We start from the raw sequence: 17,299 nt of genomic DNA, 5'->3' as shown, positions 1-17,299 counted from the left end.
TCAATAAAGTCATAAATTATATAAGTTATTTCTAAATAATTACAAACTGACCGGAAGCAGCTGATTCAGTGTTAATGTTTTATACTAAATATTTAAATTGTAAAATCTTAAAACATTTTTTACACTTTTTTCTGTCCAGCTTTTTCAGTGTTCATTTTTTAATATTTATTTTTGTAAATAAAAAAGTTTACATTTCTACAGATTTTTCTGTGCAGATTTTTCTGTTTATTTTTATGAACAAAAAATTTATTTTTTAAATGTAAATTAAATAAAAAATTAAAATGTAAAAATTAAATTAAATTAAATGTAAAAATACATTTATTTTTGTGGAGCTTTACACTCATGGTTACAACTTTGAACTGAAATGGATGTTATTTTTTTGCCCTGAACCTACACACAATAACTAGTAAGAAATCTCAAACATCAACATAATTTGCAAAATTATTTACAAAAATTAAAAAAAAAAAAAGCTACTTCTTGTGATTGCATAAGTATTCACCAATTTTCTCCTCAATAAAACAGTTTAATGTTTACTGTGAGTTGCTGCAGAATCATCTGAGACTCCACCGTCCAGCTGAGTTTTTGCGATTGCCGCCGCCACCAAGCAGTTCCTGACTGCGCAGCTGATAATATCGTTACACCCTACTGTACTCTCATTAAACCTGAAATGGTGGAAAAGCTTATTTTCGTGTTTTTAGGCTGCTGGTTCTGGGCAAGTGTATTGTTTAATACAATTTATTAAAAATCATGAGCAGGGAAAAATCAATATCGCACAAGCGTATGAGAACGTTAGGATTTTATTAAGGTGTTTTAGAACTTACAAAATTAGCCTACTTGAATAAGAAAAAAAGGTATTTGATTATGTAATGATTGACAGGTTCATTAACATCCTGCGTTATAGATGGACACGCCCCTAAATTTCTGAGGTGCTGGTGAAGGGAGAGGAAGGAGATATTCGCATCGTATGCAGAGGACATATACTGTGAAGCACGGTGGTGGTAGCATCATGAATACTTATGAAAAGATGAAATTACTTTTATGTGGTTTAATTAACTTTTGTGTCACAATAAAACAAAACTGCACCTTCAAATATAAAGCAATACTTTAATATATTATACTATTATACTTATATTTGCTTGAATGTTTAAATGTCTAAAGGGCCATGTCTTTGTACAGATGTTTTACCTGCTATATGTCACCTGATCCACGTTGTAAACAGCTGGATGGTGAGCAGATGTGTGTAATCGGGTGTGTTGTAGCAGGAAAACAATGCCGCGTTTAGCGCTGTGGATTTCTCCGCCTCATAAGCTGACACAGCTTCGTCCAGGAGATTCCCCACTGACACGGTGGCTGAGCTGAAATTTATCGCTATCAGACGTCATTTTATTGTTTTCTATGTTTGAATTAGTTCACCATTATTTCACTAGCAGCCCAGACTGTTAGCACGCTAGATATTTAACACTATAGCTAGTTAACAAACCAGTCATTTAGCATGCTAGCAATGAAGGTAGCTAGTTAGTTAAAAAAGTAAGAAAGAAGAGAGAGACAAAACAAAAGCAAAGCAATGAGAATAGAAATTGGGAAAAGCCAGCAGGAGGCAGAAGAACAAGAGGGATTAGAAAGGAGATGGATAGTGGGAAAGAGAAAGAATGAAGAGATGAAGGGATAGAGAAAAAAAGAGAGAGAGAGAGAGAGAGAGAGAGAGAGAGTGGTGTGGTGTTTATGTGTGAGGCGACTCCGGTAATAGCAGCATGTTCTAGAAGGCTGAATGAATCATTGGCGTGCTGGGATCATAATTACATCACACACACACACACACACACACACAGATACGCAAAAATGATGGTACAGATCTAAATGATCTGAGAGAGAGAGAGAGAGAGAGAGAGAGAGAGAGATTGTCTCACTTTTCAGCACCATGGACAGCACCACTCTGGTTCAGCCTTTGATGACAGAACTATAATAAAATCAAACAAAAAGTAACCAAAAATAATATGTATATTAAAGTCTATATTATATAAGTCAGGAATAAACCACTCGGTGTCATGCTGTTTTAGTAAAATAATCAGCGGTGTGATGAAGCAGAGTTACTGCCACCACCCTGAAGTTGATTATTTTACTATAACAGCATGATATGGAGTGTTTTATTCCTCTTATACCGCAGCAATTTGACAATGATTACAATTTTTCTTTATTAAAGAGCAACATATTGCACTATTTATCCGTTTATAGTTACACATAAGAGAACTAAAACCTACTGAAAACCTAAAGCTACAGCTTTTCCTCTGACTGTTACAAAGCGCTGACACTGGAGACTCCTTCCATAAATGTTAAATTAATAAACATCTCCTTATAGAAAACTTCACCATATCTACACTTTATTAACCTTTTTATTACTAGTGTTGCTGTCCAAGTCCCTGTGAATGAGCTGTTGCTATAGAAACAATAACGTATTAGAACGAGCGCGTTAATATAAACCTGCGCTTTTGTCAGAGCTGCTGTTCTAGAGAATTAACCAACACCTTCTGACCAATCACAATCCAGAATTCAGCATTGTTGAGTTAATGTTTAAACAAGGAACAATGAATACAACAATAGGACACAAATAGAATACTTTGTTCACAGATGAATTATTTTCCTGGTATTGAAATCCCTTTTTTTGTTCTTAGCTTGAATTAATTAGACTTCAGTGTCTAATGACCTGAATAAATATTGTAACAGCACTAATCAGAGGCACTGAAACAAAGCCCTGATTCACAGCTCTCTAAAAAAACAACTCTTATTACAGTCTTGTTTTACACCAGCTCCATGAAATGAAAGGTACTATGAAAAACACACACGCAGCTCTTGCACTTGGCCATCTGTGCATGAGAGTGGCTTTTTGGTGAGTCACGCTTCGTCCAACGGTTTTCTGAACGCAAATGAAACCTGGGAGGTTTAAAATATCACCCTGAGCTTTTCAGTGTTGCCTTTTAATGTGAGCTTCGTGAGCTTTGTTAAAGAGTAAGCTGCATGTCTTTAAAAAAAAAAAAAAGAGAGAAACTATTCATTTAGACTCCAGTAGGATTGTGGCTAAGTGAGAAATCCTGTAAAAAAAAAAATGTTATAAAGAGACGTTGCACAAATCAGTGCTGTTGAATGAAGGTGTTGATTACTTTTCTTTAACAGCAGCTCTGACAGTAGCGCAGGTTTATATTAATGCGCTTGTTCTAAAACGTTATGGTTTCTATAGCAACAGATCATTAACAGGGACTTGTACTTTCTTTTCTTTGTAAGGAGACATTTTTGTTTAACATTTAAGGAAGGAGTCTCCAGTGTCAGCGCTTTGTAACTTTGTTGACTGACATCTTCTGGACAGAGGAGTTTACACTGTTTTTGCGGTTTCTTGGTAACAAGAAACAGCAAGATCCATAATGTTTTTTTTGTCTTATTAACTTGAAGAGAGAGAAAAAGAGAAACGACTGTTTATAGCTGCTGTAACGTGAGTGAGAACAGGAACTAACTTGTTTCTTTGATATTCCAAAATGCTGAAACTATAAACAGATAAAAAGTATGACATTTCATTCTTTAATTAATAAAAAATTGTAAACGTTAGCTCATTGCTGTGGGGTGATGGACGATGGGAAAATAATCAACTGTTACCACTCTGAAGTTGATTATTTTCCAATAACAGCATACCCTGACGTGTTTCTCTTCTCACTTACATTAGCAGCTGTTTTGAGGGTTAGAGTGACATCCAATTAATATTTTGCTCAACAAATACATTTTGTGGATGTTATTTTTCTGTGAATTACATCAATTAAAACTTCGTATAAACATGATTATAAATATGAGTCAGACGTGAGGAGATTATTTTTAACATTTGATGAATTTAGGGTGAATAAACAAATGAACAAATGAAATGAAACAAAATCAGAACTCAGCCAGTGTGTAAAAATAAAATTACTTTTTATCTCACTTTTAAGAGTTTGTTGTTTTCCTGTAGCCATGATGTCAATAATTAGTTTTGTAATGCTAACTTCCTGAATCTTAAAGTGCTCCTAAATAAGACTTGTGTGTGTGTGTGTGTGTGTGTGTGTGTGTGTGTGTGTGTGTGTGTAGGAATGTGTGGCTTCCCTAACACTGGCACTGTGAGCAGATGATGGGTGATTCTAATGATTCAGGTTTCGTAGGACGCTTTACTGAATGCACATTATGCTGCTTCCAGGACTTCATTAAACACACAGTAACGCTGAGTGTGTAATTAGTGCAGTCTCCCAAGAAAGCTTTAATATAACCAACAACAAGCTCTGTTTAAAAAGTCCTGGGCTTCGGCTTAATTTGTGTTCAGAGCACCAGCCTACGAGGATGAATCATCAAAATCACCGATCATCTACGCCTTCTAACTCGCCGACTCGCTGTCCGAGTCCAGGGGAAACCCACACGGTTTAGTGATTTCCCAAATATAAGCTTGGAGAAAAATCAAACGCGCATCACTTTCCCATCTTAACAAAGTTCTTCATGGTGTTAATAATGGTGTTTGGTGAAGTTTGCTTCTGGTGCTACAATGCTAATGTTGCTAAGTCTTATCTCACTCAGCAATCTTTCTGTAAATATCTGCATTAAACCACACCCAGTTCTTCAGTAATAAGTTACTGTCATCTATAAACTACAGATGCGAGTACTGTAACATTACGAGGCGGCCATCTTGGTTTGCTACTAGGCTCTGTAGGACTGATGCTGACTGTAATATAGTTCCACTTTGTCCTTAAATGGTTACAAGATTCTTCCTACAAGTTTACAGAATTGTACCAATACAGGTGTCAGGTATTATTCCGGTAACGAACACATTCAGTCGTAAAAAATGCTCCTATACCAACGTCCAACACTACAGGGTACTATGCATCATACGCCTAGTGTATCTTGTTCCACTTATGACCAGACGACATGAAAGAACAGCGATCTGAACGTATTTCATGATTAATGTTGACAATCAGACTGCAATCCGTGCCCTGTGAAAATATCAACAAGGAACTACAGCAGCTTCCTACGATACAAGTCACGGGAAAAAAACATCTTTATGGCATTTAAACAACATTTAACGTTTAATCTTTAAGAGGTATTCATGAGTGTTAAAGCAGAGAAATGTGAGCACTTCACTTCCGCGAGCACTGAGCACTGAGACACACTCTATTATACAGACCGTTTAAATGCTATAACATCTTAAACATACACCTCAGCCTGAGTTTAAGTAGCATCACACGACAACCAGCATGAACAGAGCTGAATAAAGTTCCATGACGAGTACAAAAACATGTATGCATACGTACTATAAAGATTTGGGCCTGAATTTAAGGGGGAACTTTTTCTATCTATGTCTGCGTTTGTAGAAAACACCTCGGTGGTTGCGTCCAGCAAAACATCCCTTTCTGACTTCATTCCATTTTTGTGTTTTCCCTCCTGCAGGTACGTATCAGGGCCAGTGGGTGGGCGGCATGCGGCATGGCTACGGCATTCGGCAGAGCGTCCCATACGGCATGGCGGCCGTGATTCGCTCTCCACTGCGCACCTCCATAAACTCTCTGCGCTCGGAGCACAGTAATGGCACGGCGGGTACGCCAGGCACGGGCGGCGGCATCAGCCCGGCGGCGTCACGCGGAGGCTTTGTCCTGACAGCTCACAGCGAGGCGGAGCTCCTGAAGGCAAAAAAGAAAGGCCTCTTCTTCCGACGCTCTCTGCTCAGTGGGCTGCGTCTGCGCAAGTCCGAGTCAAAGAGCTCGCTGGCCAGCCAGCGCAGCAAGCAGAGCTCGTTCCGGAGTGAGGCGGCCATGAGTACGGTGAGCTCTGCCGCCTCAGACGTCAACTCCACCATCAGCCTGGGTGAGGCAGAGGGAGAGCTCCTGCCCACCAGCACCAACGCCAATGATGACGCCAACGACGATGACGGCGTGGACGCTACGGCCACCGAGAGCTACGCGGGTGAGTGGAGGAACGATAAGCGCGCCGGCTATGGTGTGAGCCGACGCTCGGACGGTCTCTGTTACCAAGGGGAGTGGTTGAGCAACAAGCGCCATGGCTACGGCTGCACAACCTTTCCCGATGGCACCAAGGAGGAGGGGAAGTACAAGCAGAATGCGCTGGTCAGTGGCAAACGCAAGAATCTAATCCCGCTACGTGCTAGCAAGATCCGAGAGAAGGTGGACCGCGCCATCGAAGGCGCAGAGAAGGCGGCTGATATCGCAAAGCAGAAAGCAGAGATCGCTTTGTCCAGGTGAGTGTGAAAAGTGGTCGTTACATCATACTCATCGCTTGCTGAGAGCGGACAGGTGGAGGAGTTATTAACAGCGTTAGCTTGAAAGTTAGGATGGTCACAGGGTTGAGCGTAAATCCCAGGACTGCCCTCTGCTGGTGAGTCACAACTGCAATCATTCTCCACCACCTGACCCCACCTCCTCTGTTGAACGTGTGCCTTATACATTTTTTTCACAGTTATTCTCTAGCAAGGGGTGGAGCTTATTTCTGGCCCAGAAAAAAGTAAACAGCAGCCTGAAACACAGAATCTAGTGAGACTTTAAAATAATAAATGATTAAATATAGATCTAGAAACACTTTTTAAAAGTGACATACAGCTTCTTTAATCCTCCACTGTGCTCTGTTTTATGCTTGGACTGAGTTCTGCCTCACTTACTTGGCACTTGTTGATTGGTTGAGCATATATCTGGTGTGATTGGCTGGAATAATGTGAGCGCTAGTGAAGAGTCATATTGCAATCTGATTGGCTAGAGCACACCCAGTGAAAACGCACATTTTTGTGGATTGAACTTCATGAGTCGAGCGAGAAATGTTTCAGAAATCCAAGAATAAATGCCATGTGATGCAACAAATGCAGCCAATTCCACAAATAAACTATACAACGAATACAACGAGGTTGTGCTTTTTAAAGAAATATTTGTGAATTACAAAAATTTGATACTTGTGAATCACTTACTGTTTATTTGAGGATCTGATTTCACTTTTGTGGAACTTTTTTATAAGTTATGCAACAAATATGTCCTTGTACTGGAGACTCCTTCCATAAATGTTAAGTAAATATCTATTCGCAGAAAACTTCACCACATCAGTGATATTTTTTTATCCGTTTACATGGAGCGTCCGCCGTACAAGTCCCTGTGAATGAGCTGCTACTATAGAAACGATAACGTATTAGAAGGAGCGCATTAATATAAACCTGTGACTTGAAGCTGCACTACTGTCAGAGCTGCTGTTACAGAGAATTAATCAACATCTTCTGACCAATCAGATTCGAGAACTCAACAGCACTGTGGTATAAAACCATGACACGTTATTAAAGCATAGTACCGCTTCAAACAACTAGGGCAGTGCATATTTACAACACCTAACTTCTCTTAAGTGCGTAAACTCAAGATTAAAGGCCTGGATTATTTTTCTTTAAGTTATGCACAGAAGCTGAGTGTGATTTGGATAAATGGAGCTGAATGAGGCTGGTATGGATCGCTGGTGTATCAGCACACTGGCAGATGTGTGTGTCGATGTGTGACAGCAGGGGCTCGATCAATAACACGTGAAAAGGCTGCAGATTGCTTAGTTGTGTGTGTTTGTGTGTGAGTGAGTGTGTTTGAACTGAATTTGATTTGTGTAATGTAACAGTAAGGCTTTATTTCGAATGGATCGTCTTCGTTTCGCTTCGTGTCTGAAGGATCGTTTTAGCATGACTAATCACACCAATATTGTCTTTTTTGGGTCACAGCTAATAAGTTGCTAGTTGTCAGGAGGGAGGAGGGTTCACACTGGATACTGAGAGAGATTCCGCATTACGCCAACAGGGTTTGGCGATCTGCAGAAGAAAAATCCGGAAGCGATGAGGACACAACAGAAATCTGAATCTCTCTCTTTCTCTCTCTCTTTGACAACATTTCACTAGATATTTGCGTTACTGTAATATAAATACGTATGAATTAAGGGTGTGACGATACATCAGTACATAAATGTAACAATTTTATCGTGAATATTCATCTACACTCATTTTTTAAAATGCTTATCTTCTCTTACAGACTCATTCTGAGTATAAAGACTGGGTCAAATTTTTCTCTCTAAGACAGACGTTCTAAGTAGTTCTGGGGGCGGAGCACAGTTTGTGATGTCACTAAATATCCTCGACAGTTTGAACCAATCATATTTGAAAGCTTTAGGTAGCTGGCTAACTTAGCTACTGTAAAACTGTGGTTGTTATGGTAACATTATATTTATACATGTTTGAGTGCTTGTAAATAAAATGCTGAGAAAACAATGATCACAAACGAAATCACACTGAAATTCAAACTAGCTTCCAAACTGTTAACTAGCCGACTAGCTACGTGCTAACATTTCCCAGGTACAAAACACTCCATGTTGTGCCGTTATTATAAAATAATGAATGATAAGTTAGTGTTACACTGTGAAACGTCCCCACTCAAGTGTTTTATTCCTCGTATACCACAGCAATTTTCCAATGATTACAATTTTTAATTTATTAAATAACTTTTTATCTGTTTATAGCTATTTAATGTTATGGAACATCCTGTTCTTACTTAGCAGCTATAAACAGTCGTTCCCTCACCAGCCTTTATTTTTTAAGCTAATAAGACCAAAAATACAAAGATGTCGGAAAACTTAAGCTGTAAAAGTTACAGCTCTACCTCTGCCTGTCACAAAGCGCTGACACTGGAGACTCCTTCCATATCTATATCCACTATACAGACTATTTTGTTAATCCGTTTATGTGGAGCGTTCGTTGTACACGTCCCTGTGAATGTGCTGTTACTATAGAAACGATAACGTGCATTAATATAAACATATGATTTGCGATTCTGGTTCTAGGATTAAATTACGATTTAATTAATTAATTTACACCTTCTGACCAATCAGAATTGAGAATTTAACAATGCTGTGGTGTAAATGGCATTTAATGTCAGCCGTGTGTGTGTGTGTGTGTGTGTGTAAACGTGCAGAGGTATGCATGCGCTATATCTAGATCATCACTCACCCTTCAAATCCCATTGACCTCGTTTTAGAGCGAGCGATTACACGCTAACCCTGCTGATCTGTTCACTGCTTAGCCATGTTCTGTCCCATTCACCCATGAGCATTTTATAATAACACAGATATTTTATTACATATTTTAAAATTCCCTTTATAAACAGGATTGGTAGAAGCGAAGGCCTCAGGTATCTCCACTCGTTATGTGAAGATTTGTTTAAAAATGGTTAACAGTCTTCTCCTCGGTAAAGTTTTATGAACAGAGTATTTTCTTCTGGTCATGGTCGGGTGACTCGGTAGGCTATAATCAAACATGACTCACACCTAAATAAATAAATGTGCTGTACACATATCCTGAAGAGTGACACATTAAATACATCGCATGTCACCTCAAGTGACCCTGAAACTCATTTTACATTTTACTGCCTCTCCCTCTCTCTCTCTCTCCCTCTCTCTCTCTGCGTGTGTGTGTGAGAGTGTGTGTGTGTGAGTGAGTGAATGGGGGGAATAAAATGAAATATTTAACCTATAACATTTTTCCACATAATGTAGTAAAGTATTACAAATTAAATAAACTACCTATAAAGTAATACAATGCAAATTTTTTTTATTATATTATTAGTTAAGTAATTCATTGTGCAATTATTAATTTATTATGTTGAGTTTTTGTAATATTTGTGTTATATCATTATGTGCTAAGATCCTGAATAACGGATGCTAGTTTCCGTGGATTAATCGCAGGATTAATCCCGTGCCCAAATGCTCGGCATGCCGTAGGTGATTTAAAACGATACTTTAATTAATATTTAATTTAATATTCAAAAATAGCTGTTATTTTTATTCCAAATCTGATTTACATTATTATGTTATTGTCATTTATGGCTGTCAAGGTTAAATGCTAGGCTAAGGGTGAAAAAAAGCTGTTGCTTCTTTCATTTCTGCATTGTATGCTAATGCTAATACAATTGATGCTAAGTGCTAATGCTGCTAAAGCTCAGTTACAGCTAGCAGGAGCTGGTTTATTAGCATTATGTGAAAAGTACTGACAATTGTACTGTCTGTGATTCAGTACATTACATTGGAAAATCATGCTAATCCTGACGGTTTTCAGTGAACGAAGCATTTGTGCATAAAGTATAACCTTAATAAAAATCTGTATGTTCAGATATGTATTTCTTGAAGAGACTGTTTTCAGATGGAGGTATATATGATAAAGACATTGATGCTAAATGCTAATGTTGCTTCATTTTTAGCTATTCATGTCTGTTAGCATTATGCAATAACAATACAGACTCTTGATAGCTTTGTTTCTTCATATGACGCAATAGAAAAAACAAAAAAGGGCTGTAAAATGGAACATCAGATGGTGGAATTGATGCAATATCAGATAGAGTCAACTGGGCTACGTTTTGGTGCAGAATGCCTTCCCAATCCTGTTGTTTCTGTGTGAATCTAAAAACGCAAAGACCTTTAGAAGAGCACACAAAAAACACAAAATAATCCTAAAGTCTGGTTCTTGATTTTTACAGCATGGCAACAAAAAAAAGCATGCCAATACTGTACATTGAAAATGTACCACCAGGAGAAACACATCCAAGGTTTAAAGTTCAAAAGTTGCATGAAAATTAATGCCTGGAAAGTTCCTGGTATTCAGAGTCGGGTTACGCACATGCGTAAGTCGCTTTTCTGAGTTCTCCATATGGAATATTAAAATCACCTGTGTGTAGTTCAGGCCTCTGAGGTTGCTAGATTTTTCTTCAGTAGAGGTATCTGTGACAGGTTTAAACACAAACACTCACCTTTAAACCTGACAAAACTCAGGGATACAAAATGCATACTGAAAAAACAGATCACATTTTCCTCCTTTGCTCTCAAATGTAATACAATGCATAAAAGGCGAGAGACAATTTAAAATGAGAAATAAAAAGACTAATACGATGATATATGAATGAGAAGATGGAGAACACTGAAATCAATCGAATAGGGGTCTAGTATGTTGTCAGTATATTACTTCATGTATAGTCCTTGCTGTAATTACCACTGGTTTAATTTAACAAAATGGCTTCCACACTTATTATTCAGCAGCGCATAGAATAGCACTTGATCCAGCACAGACTATTATTTTGCATTTTATTTTTATATATCATGCACGGACAGTTACTTGTGTGCACGAATTAATGAAGCCACAAGACACTAAATCGAGGTCGTGAAATCATAATATGTGTACAAGATGTAGGAGATTTTTAATTTGCGAGTTTGATTTGTCGAATTAATAATATAACGCCAGTGTTGTTGTTAATTCAATGCGCTCTCCTGTAAAGAAAACATCCCCACTTTGTTTGAAGGATAATCTAACTGAGCACACATCTGCTACACTTTAAGTACTTTTGTAATTTTATACATAGAAAATTCACTTCTCGACATAAGCAATGTCTCCTCTGTGTGAGAAAAACAACTTTAACTAGCTAAGACCAAGATTTATTGAAGTCTTGATAAGTATGATGTAATATTTTATGTATTTAATATTCTCCTCGAATTACATTCCATAGTGTTTACAGCAAAACATAAATTTCACAGTAACATATTGTGGTTACATCAAACTATCAGACAAACAGAATCGTGCATAATTGAGACACGCCTCTGTTTTCGATGAACTCCGCCCCCGCCTGTGTAACTCTCACGTAACGTCAATAATGCTTAAGTCTCTGGTTACGTCCGAGATCTGAATAGCGATGTGCACAATTTCAGTATTATACCACTGCACTGTTGAATTCTGGATTCTGATTGGTCAGAAGGTGTTGATTAGTTTTCTATAACAGACGGTAGTGCAGCTGCAAATCACAGGTTTATATTAATGCGCTTGATAATACGTTAGCGTTTCTATAGTAACGATACATTCACAGGCACCACATAAACAGATTAAAAAATAATTTATATGAAGTTTTCTTATAGTAAGGAGGTGTTTATGTAACAGTTATGGAAGGAGTCTCCAGTGTCAGCACTTTGTCCCAGTCAGAGGTAAAGCTGTAACTTTCCGACATCTTCAGGACAGATGAGTTTACACCTCACGCTTTCTCAGCAACATGAGCTGCATTTTGTTTTTTGTCTTATTAACTTGAAAAGAGAGAAAAAAAGAGAGGCTGGTGAGGGAACGACTGTTTATAGCTGCTATAAGGTGAGTGAGAACAGGAACTAACCTGAGGCATGAAGTTTGTTCAGCTATAGGATACATCTGAGGGTTCATCATCTATGTTATCATCATCAATTTGTCCAGAGACCACATGTATAGTAGAGCTCTGTTCCCTAAAGAGAAACCTCAAAGGTCTCTCAGTGGTCCTTAAGGTTTAATTATGTACTTTAAAGGAGTTTTACAAGTTGCACTACGTCCTCTAGATACTGTAACTGGAGTTACAGAAGACGTCCCCTTGAGGGTACCACCACAGTGACAAGCAATTAGCTCTGAGAGATACGGTTTAGTAACGTTTTGAGAGGGTGAAGTTCTAAGCTCCATGTCTGTAGTGGATACAGGAGCCCTGAGGGAAGAAGGAGGACTGGGAGTAGAAGTGTGGAGTTGATATTACTAATGAGGAATGGGAATTGATCTGGGATTGGACAAGACAAATACATATGTCTTTGTAACAGCTCAGAATGAAGCTTCTAATACCTCACGTTACACAAAAGATGGATGGATGCTTCTCTTTGTTCTTTCTTTATTGGATGTGTCACGAAATATAAAATTACTCAGCCAGGAAATACGTGTATTATGGGATTTATATCTAGATACTGAAATAATTTTTTGAGGCATCTATAGTAGAAGAATGGAAGATAAAAATGAGGGTAGAAAAAAGGTTATTTCAATGACTTGGATCATTCCTTCATTCATTCATCTTCAGTAAGTGCTTCATCCTTTATCCGGAGCCCATCCTGGGAACACAAATGTGAGCAATACACACTGGATGGGAAACAGGTCACACACTCAATCACACCTAGGTGAAATTTAATGTAGCCATTTCTCCTTTTAGCATGTTTTTGGGAGGTTGGAGGAAACCAGAGAACGCAGAGGAAACCCACACATGACAACATACGTGATAACGTGAATCTCCACACAGACAGAACCTCGAGCTGGAGACCCAGGAATGATGTTTAGTTTGATATTTTCCTCAATTCCATGCAAATTAAATGATGTTGTAAAGCCAAACAAACGGCTCGAATGATTCCTCGGACCGATCTTGTTGCAAGTGTGGGCCGAGGTTACCTGCAATTAGTTCTCGTTCACTGTTTGACACACAAAAATGGAAGAAAAACTTATGACAGTAGTTTTGTCTTATCCTGTCATATACAACCTTTCATAAAATGTATGTAGAGACATTATGAAGTAGCAGAGATCACTGGTGCCTCACAAGAGTCAGACTACGAGTGACACCAGCGACTTGTCACCTGCTAACAAAGACATTTCAGGTCTCATACAAATGTAAATTTTAGATTAATTGTTTTGTGAAATCATCAATACAGCCATGTGTTCAGTCTGTAGTCGGCTTGGCCGCTTTGTCGTTTGTACTGATGGGACAGATTTAAATCTAGAACCTGTTTTAATTTTTTGGCATCTGTAGTACAAGACTGGTAGATAGTGATAAAGCTTTGTGTATAAAGTTCTCCTTTTGTGTTATAATGGAAAATCTGTGCAAATAACCAAGGGCAATGTGATCAGTTTTTTTCAAAACGTAGTATCTTTTCATAAAACGTGAATCGTTACGGATTTTCAAGCTTGAAGCCGTGCTGGACCCTTATAAGATCTCGTCCATAAATCATTAATATTCTGTTAAAATATTGAATTTTATGAGACTATATGGCTAATAGAAAGCAGCATTATGTATGTGAATGGGACAGGATCTGTCTCTGAAGCAGGCAAAGTCCTGCCAAACAAATTCGACCAATTCAGCCTCCGTCTGGACGAAATAGCATCAGGTAATTTTCAGTAACAGCCCTGCACGTGCTGTTCATGGTGTAAATGCCGAATACGCGCGGTGACCCACCATTCAGCTTTCGGTCAGACCTGTTTACAACACAGCACCAATATTACAGGAAGGACACCAGGGAGAACGTGACATTTTCAGCAGACTCGAAACAAAGTGCTCTGAGGAGCCGAGTGAACTATAACACTCTGCTAAAGTTCTTAGGATAGCAGAAGGCTGAGAAAAAAAACATTTAAAAAACAGTCTCACAAAAGGCATAAACGTGAAACAGGGAAGGTGACAGGATTCTTCATATTCTTCATAAAGAAACCTTGGGCTTTCGCATGGATGCTACACGTACTGTATATATGAACATGCTGCATTTTTTTATTACAGTTCTTAATTAAAATTACATTCCCTGACACAAATCTCTCCGTTTTCTCTGCCTGAGTGCTTATTAATTGAACAGTAATTATCCTAGCTGATCGTATGTGCTAGCATGATAGAAATGACGTAGCTATAAGAGCTAGCTGTCAAAAAAAAAAAAACAACAACAAAAGAAGGAATATCATTTGGGATAGTATTATACTGAATCACAAAAAAATTGTTGCATCTTAAAGAAAAAGATAAGAAAACATCAAAGCTTTACGCTACTGTAGTGTATTTATTAGCTAGCTACAAGACAAGGAATGGGCGAATTAACACTTACGTAGCAGCTGTGGTATGCGCCATTCTGATTGGTCAAAGGCATGGAGGTGTGTTATAGTAAATTACTATATGAGTGACAGTGTGGTGTGATGAAGCTGATTAATTTCCAATAACAGCACAACCTGAAGTGATATGTAGTTCTCGCTTACATTACAGCAGCTATAAACCATCGTTCCCTCAGCAGCCTCTCTTTTTTCTCGCTCTTAAAGTTAATAAGACAAAAAAACGCAGCTTGTTATGTGAGTGAGAAACCGCAAAGAATCATAAACTCCTCTGTCCTGAAGATGTTGGAAGACTTACAGTTACAGCTTTACCTCTGACTGTTACAAAGCACTGACACTGGAGACTCCTTCCATAAATGTTAAATATAAATGTCATCATAGCAACGATCACATGTATTTAATCAGTGTGTATTAAATTGAGGTGTGTGTAGTATGCATGGAATTATTAATGTGACCTGCATGTGTACATCATGAAGACATCTCTGTGATTTATACAGAGATCGTTTGTCTTGTGTGACTCGATCAGGATTATTACAGATGGTCAGAGTGTTATAGTGTTTGTGACATACATCTCCACTTTACACTGCAGTGTTTCTCTGATCCCAAAAATTAGCTGAGTTCTTCAGAAACGGGAAAATGCAGGCGTACTCCACTTCCACATTTGAAAATGACCAATTTCAAGCAGCTCTATTACTATTTTGACTCTATTTTCATTTTAATGTTTACATTTTATCACGACTTCCTTGCTGAAGTTCAGTGACATGTAACCCAGATTCTTCCTGTTGTTTACGTACTCTTCCTAAGAAGTATACATTTAGCTCCTGTACAAATTAATCTCTTTAAACCTGAACACAGGTCTGTAACCTGATTGCATGGCATTACGCACCACTTTTAGCTCTTTACAGCTTGATAATTGGATAATTTGTTGTCAAGAACATAAGAAGCGGCCCCAGAGTGTATAGCGTTTCATATAACCGTACAGTTTAACTAAAAATAAATAAAAGTGCACATTTAATGCTGTGAAGTAGGCATGCTGATATTCAGTTCTCTAGGAGATGATTTTTTTTAAAGAATGTTTAAGAAACAAATAACCTTTGCAACATATTTTATGGAGAATTTTAACATCCACCAAAAAAGAGCCTCAAGGCTAGGCTAAAAGCAGTCTTTTTATTTATAATAACATTCACATTAGCAAGTGACAGGTGAGTTTTTACATTTTCTACAGATGTCCACAAAATGGAGAGACAGCTGCAAACAACAGCAAAAGAAGTGACATTTAAATTGAGATTTTCCCAATTCTACGCAATTTAGGTATGACACTAAAGTGACAAATCCAAACGCCTGGCTGGAATGATTCCTTAGACCAATCCTATGGCACGTGTGGTGCAACATGGTGCAACATTTCTTCAGTTTCCTCTCACAACTTTACTTCCTACACTCATTAAATGTATACACTCCTGGGCAAAAAAAAGAGCCAAGCTCAAAATGTCAAATATGAAGCTTTTAATGGTCTTAACAACAAATGATTGGTCAGAACATGAGCAGGAATGAACCAGATGCAGTCCTGAGAGCTCCTGTGCCTCCATTCACTCGTTTCCTTTTGCTGTTTGGGGAAAAGCTAGAAACAGGGAAATTCACTTCATATAGTCTTCTTGTACGCAAAGGTAAAATCATGATAATGATTAAAATGTTTGATGTCTGGGTGTACAAAATTTTCCATAAATATCTTCTGGGATTTTTTTTTCTTAAAAGATTAGTGATTATTTGGTTATCTGCCGCACCTGATGCATCCCATCAAGGACCACGAGGCTTAAACATTTACAGAAATCAAAGCGAAAAGCTCTTGCATGCTAATCTCCTTTATCTATCTGTTTCATTCTTGCTCATTTCCTGACCAAAGATTTGTTATTCAGACCATTAGAAGCTTCATATATTGCCATTTTGGGCTTGGCCTATTTTTTTTGCCCTGGAGTGTACAGAGACATTAGGAAGAAAAATAAAGCTTGGAAGGAAATAGCAGAGATCGTTTGGAGCCTGTGGTGAGTGGACGTAGCTAATACAGTTAGCTTGTCTTGCTAAACTGTTAGCTTGTCTTGCTAATTGTCTCAGTTAAACCAGTTTGAAGCTGAGCACATAGCATGTAAATCAAACAACCGATTCTCACACTGATTAATGCGTTATGTAATTTGTCTTTAACTAGTTAGCTTTAGAAGCTTGGACAGGCCACACCCACTAGACACAAGCTACAAGCAAGTTGTGAAAGCGTGGTTAGATTCCATGCCTCCATCGTTATGCCTCATCTACGTACCTGAACGATATAATTATTGGTGTTCCTTGAATCTTTCTTTGTCACTGGGTTCAGATTGTGGAATTTACTGGACATAACACATTTTATTTGCTGATTTACTGTCCTTTAATAGTATTTTCATACAAATAGTATTAATAGTATTTTCATAGTATTTTCATTCCTTTGATGTTTCATAAACCATAATGAAAACGCTCAGGTGATTATCATTATATTAGCATATATCTAATGCAAACACTAGGTTTCAAACAAGACACAGTAGTCACAACCTGTGTGTGTTACAGATTAGTAGAGATCTGTCCAGCAGAGACGTGCAG

General features: G+C 38.1%; 1 protein-coding gene across 1 annotated transcript in view; it reads left to right on the top strand.

Annotated features, from left to right (window-relative positions):
• Positions 1-17,299, top strand: part of jph3b (junctophilin 3b) — a 52,335-nt gene that overhangs the window by 17,153 nt on the left and 17,883 nt on the right. The window contains exon 2 of the mRNA XM_026946664.3: positions 5,446-6,250. Within this exon, the coding sequence (XP_026802465.1) occupies positions 5,446-6,250 (805 nt within the window). The remainder of the gene's footprint in view (positions 1-5,445; positions 6,251-17,299) is intronic.

The sequence above is a fragment of the Pangasianodon hypophthalmus genome, chromosome 7 (assembly GCF_027358585.1).
Source record: "Pangasianodon hypophthalmus isolate fPanHyp1 chromosome 7, fPanHyp1.pri, whole genome shotgun sequence".
Taxonomy (NCBI): domain Eukaryota; kingdom Metazoa; phylum Chordata; class Actinopteri; order Siluriformes; family Pangasiidae; genus Pangasianodon; species Pangasianodon hypophthalmus.
This window is presented reverse-complemented; position numbering and strand designations above follow the sequence as displayed.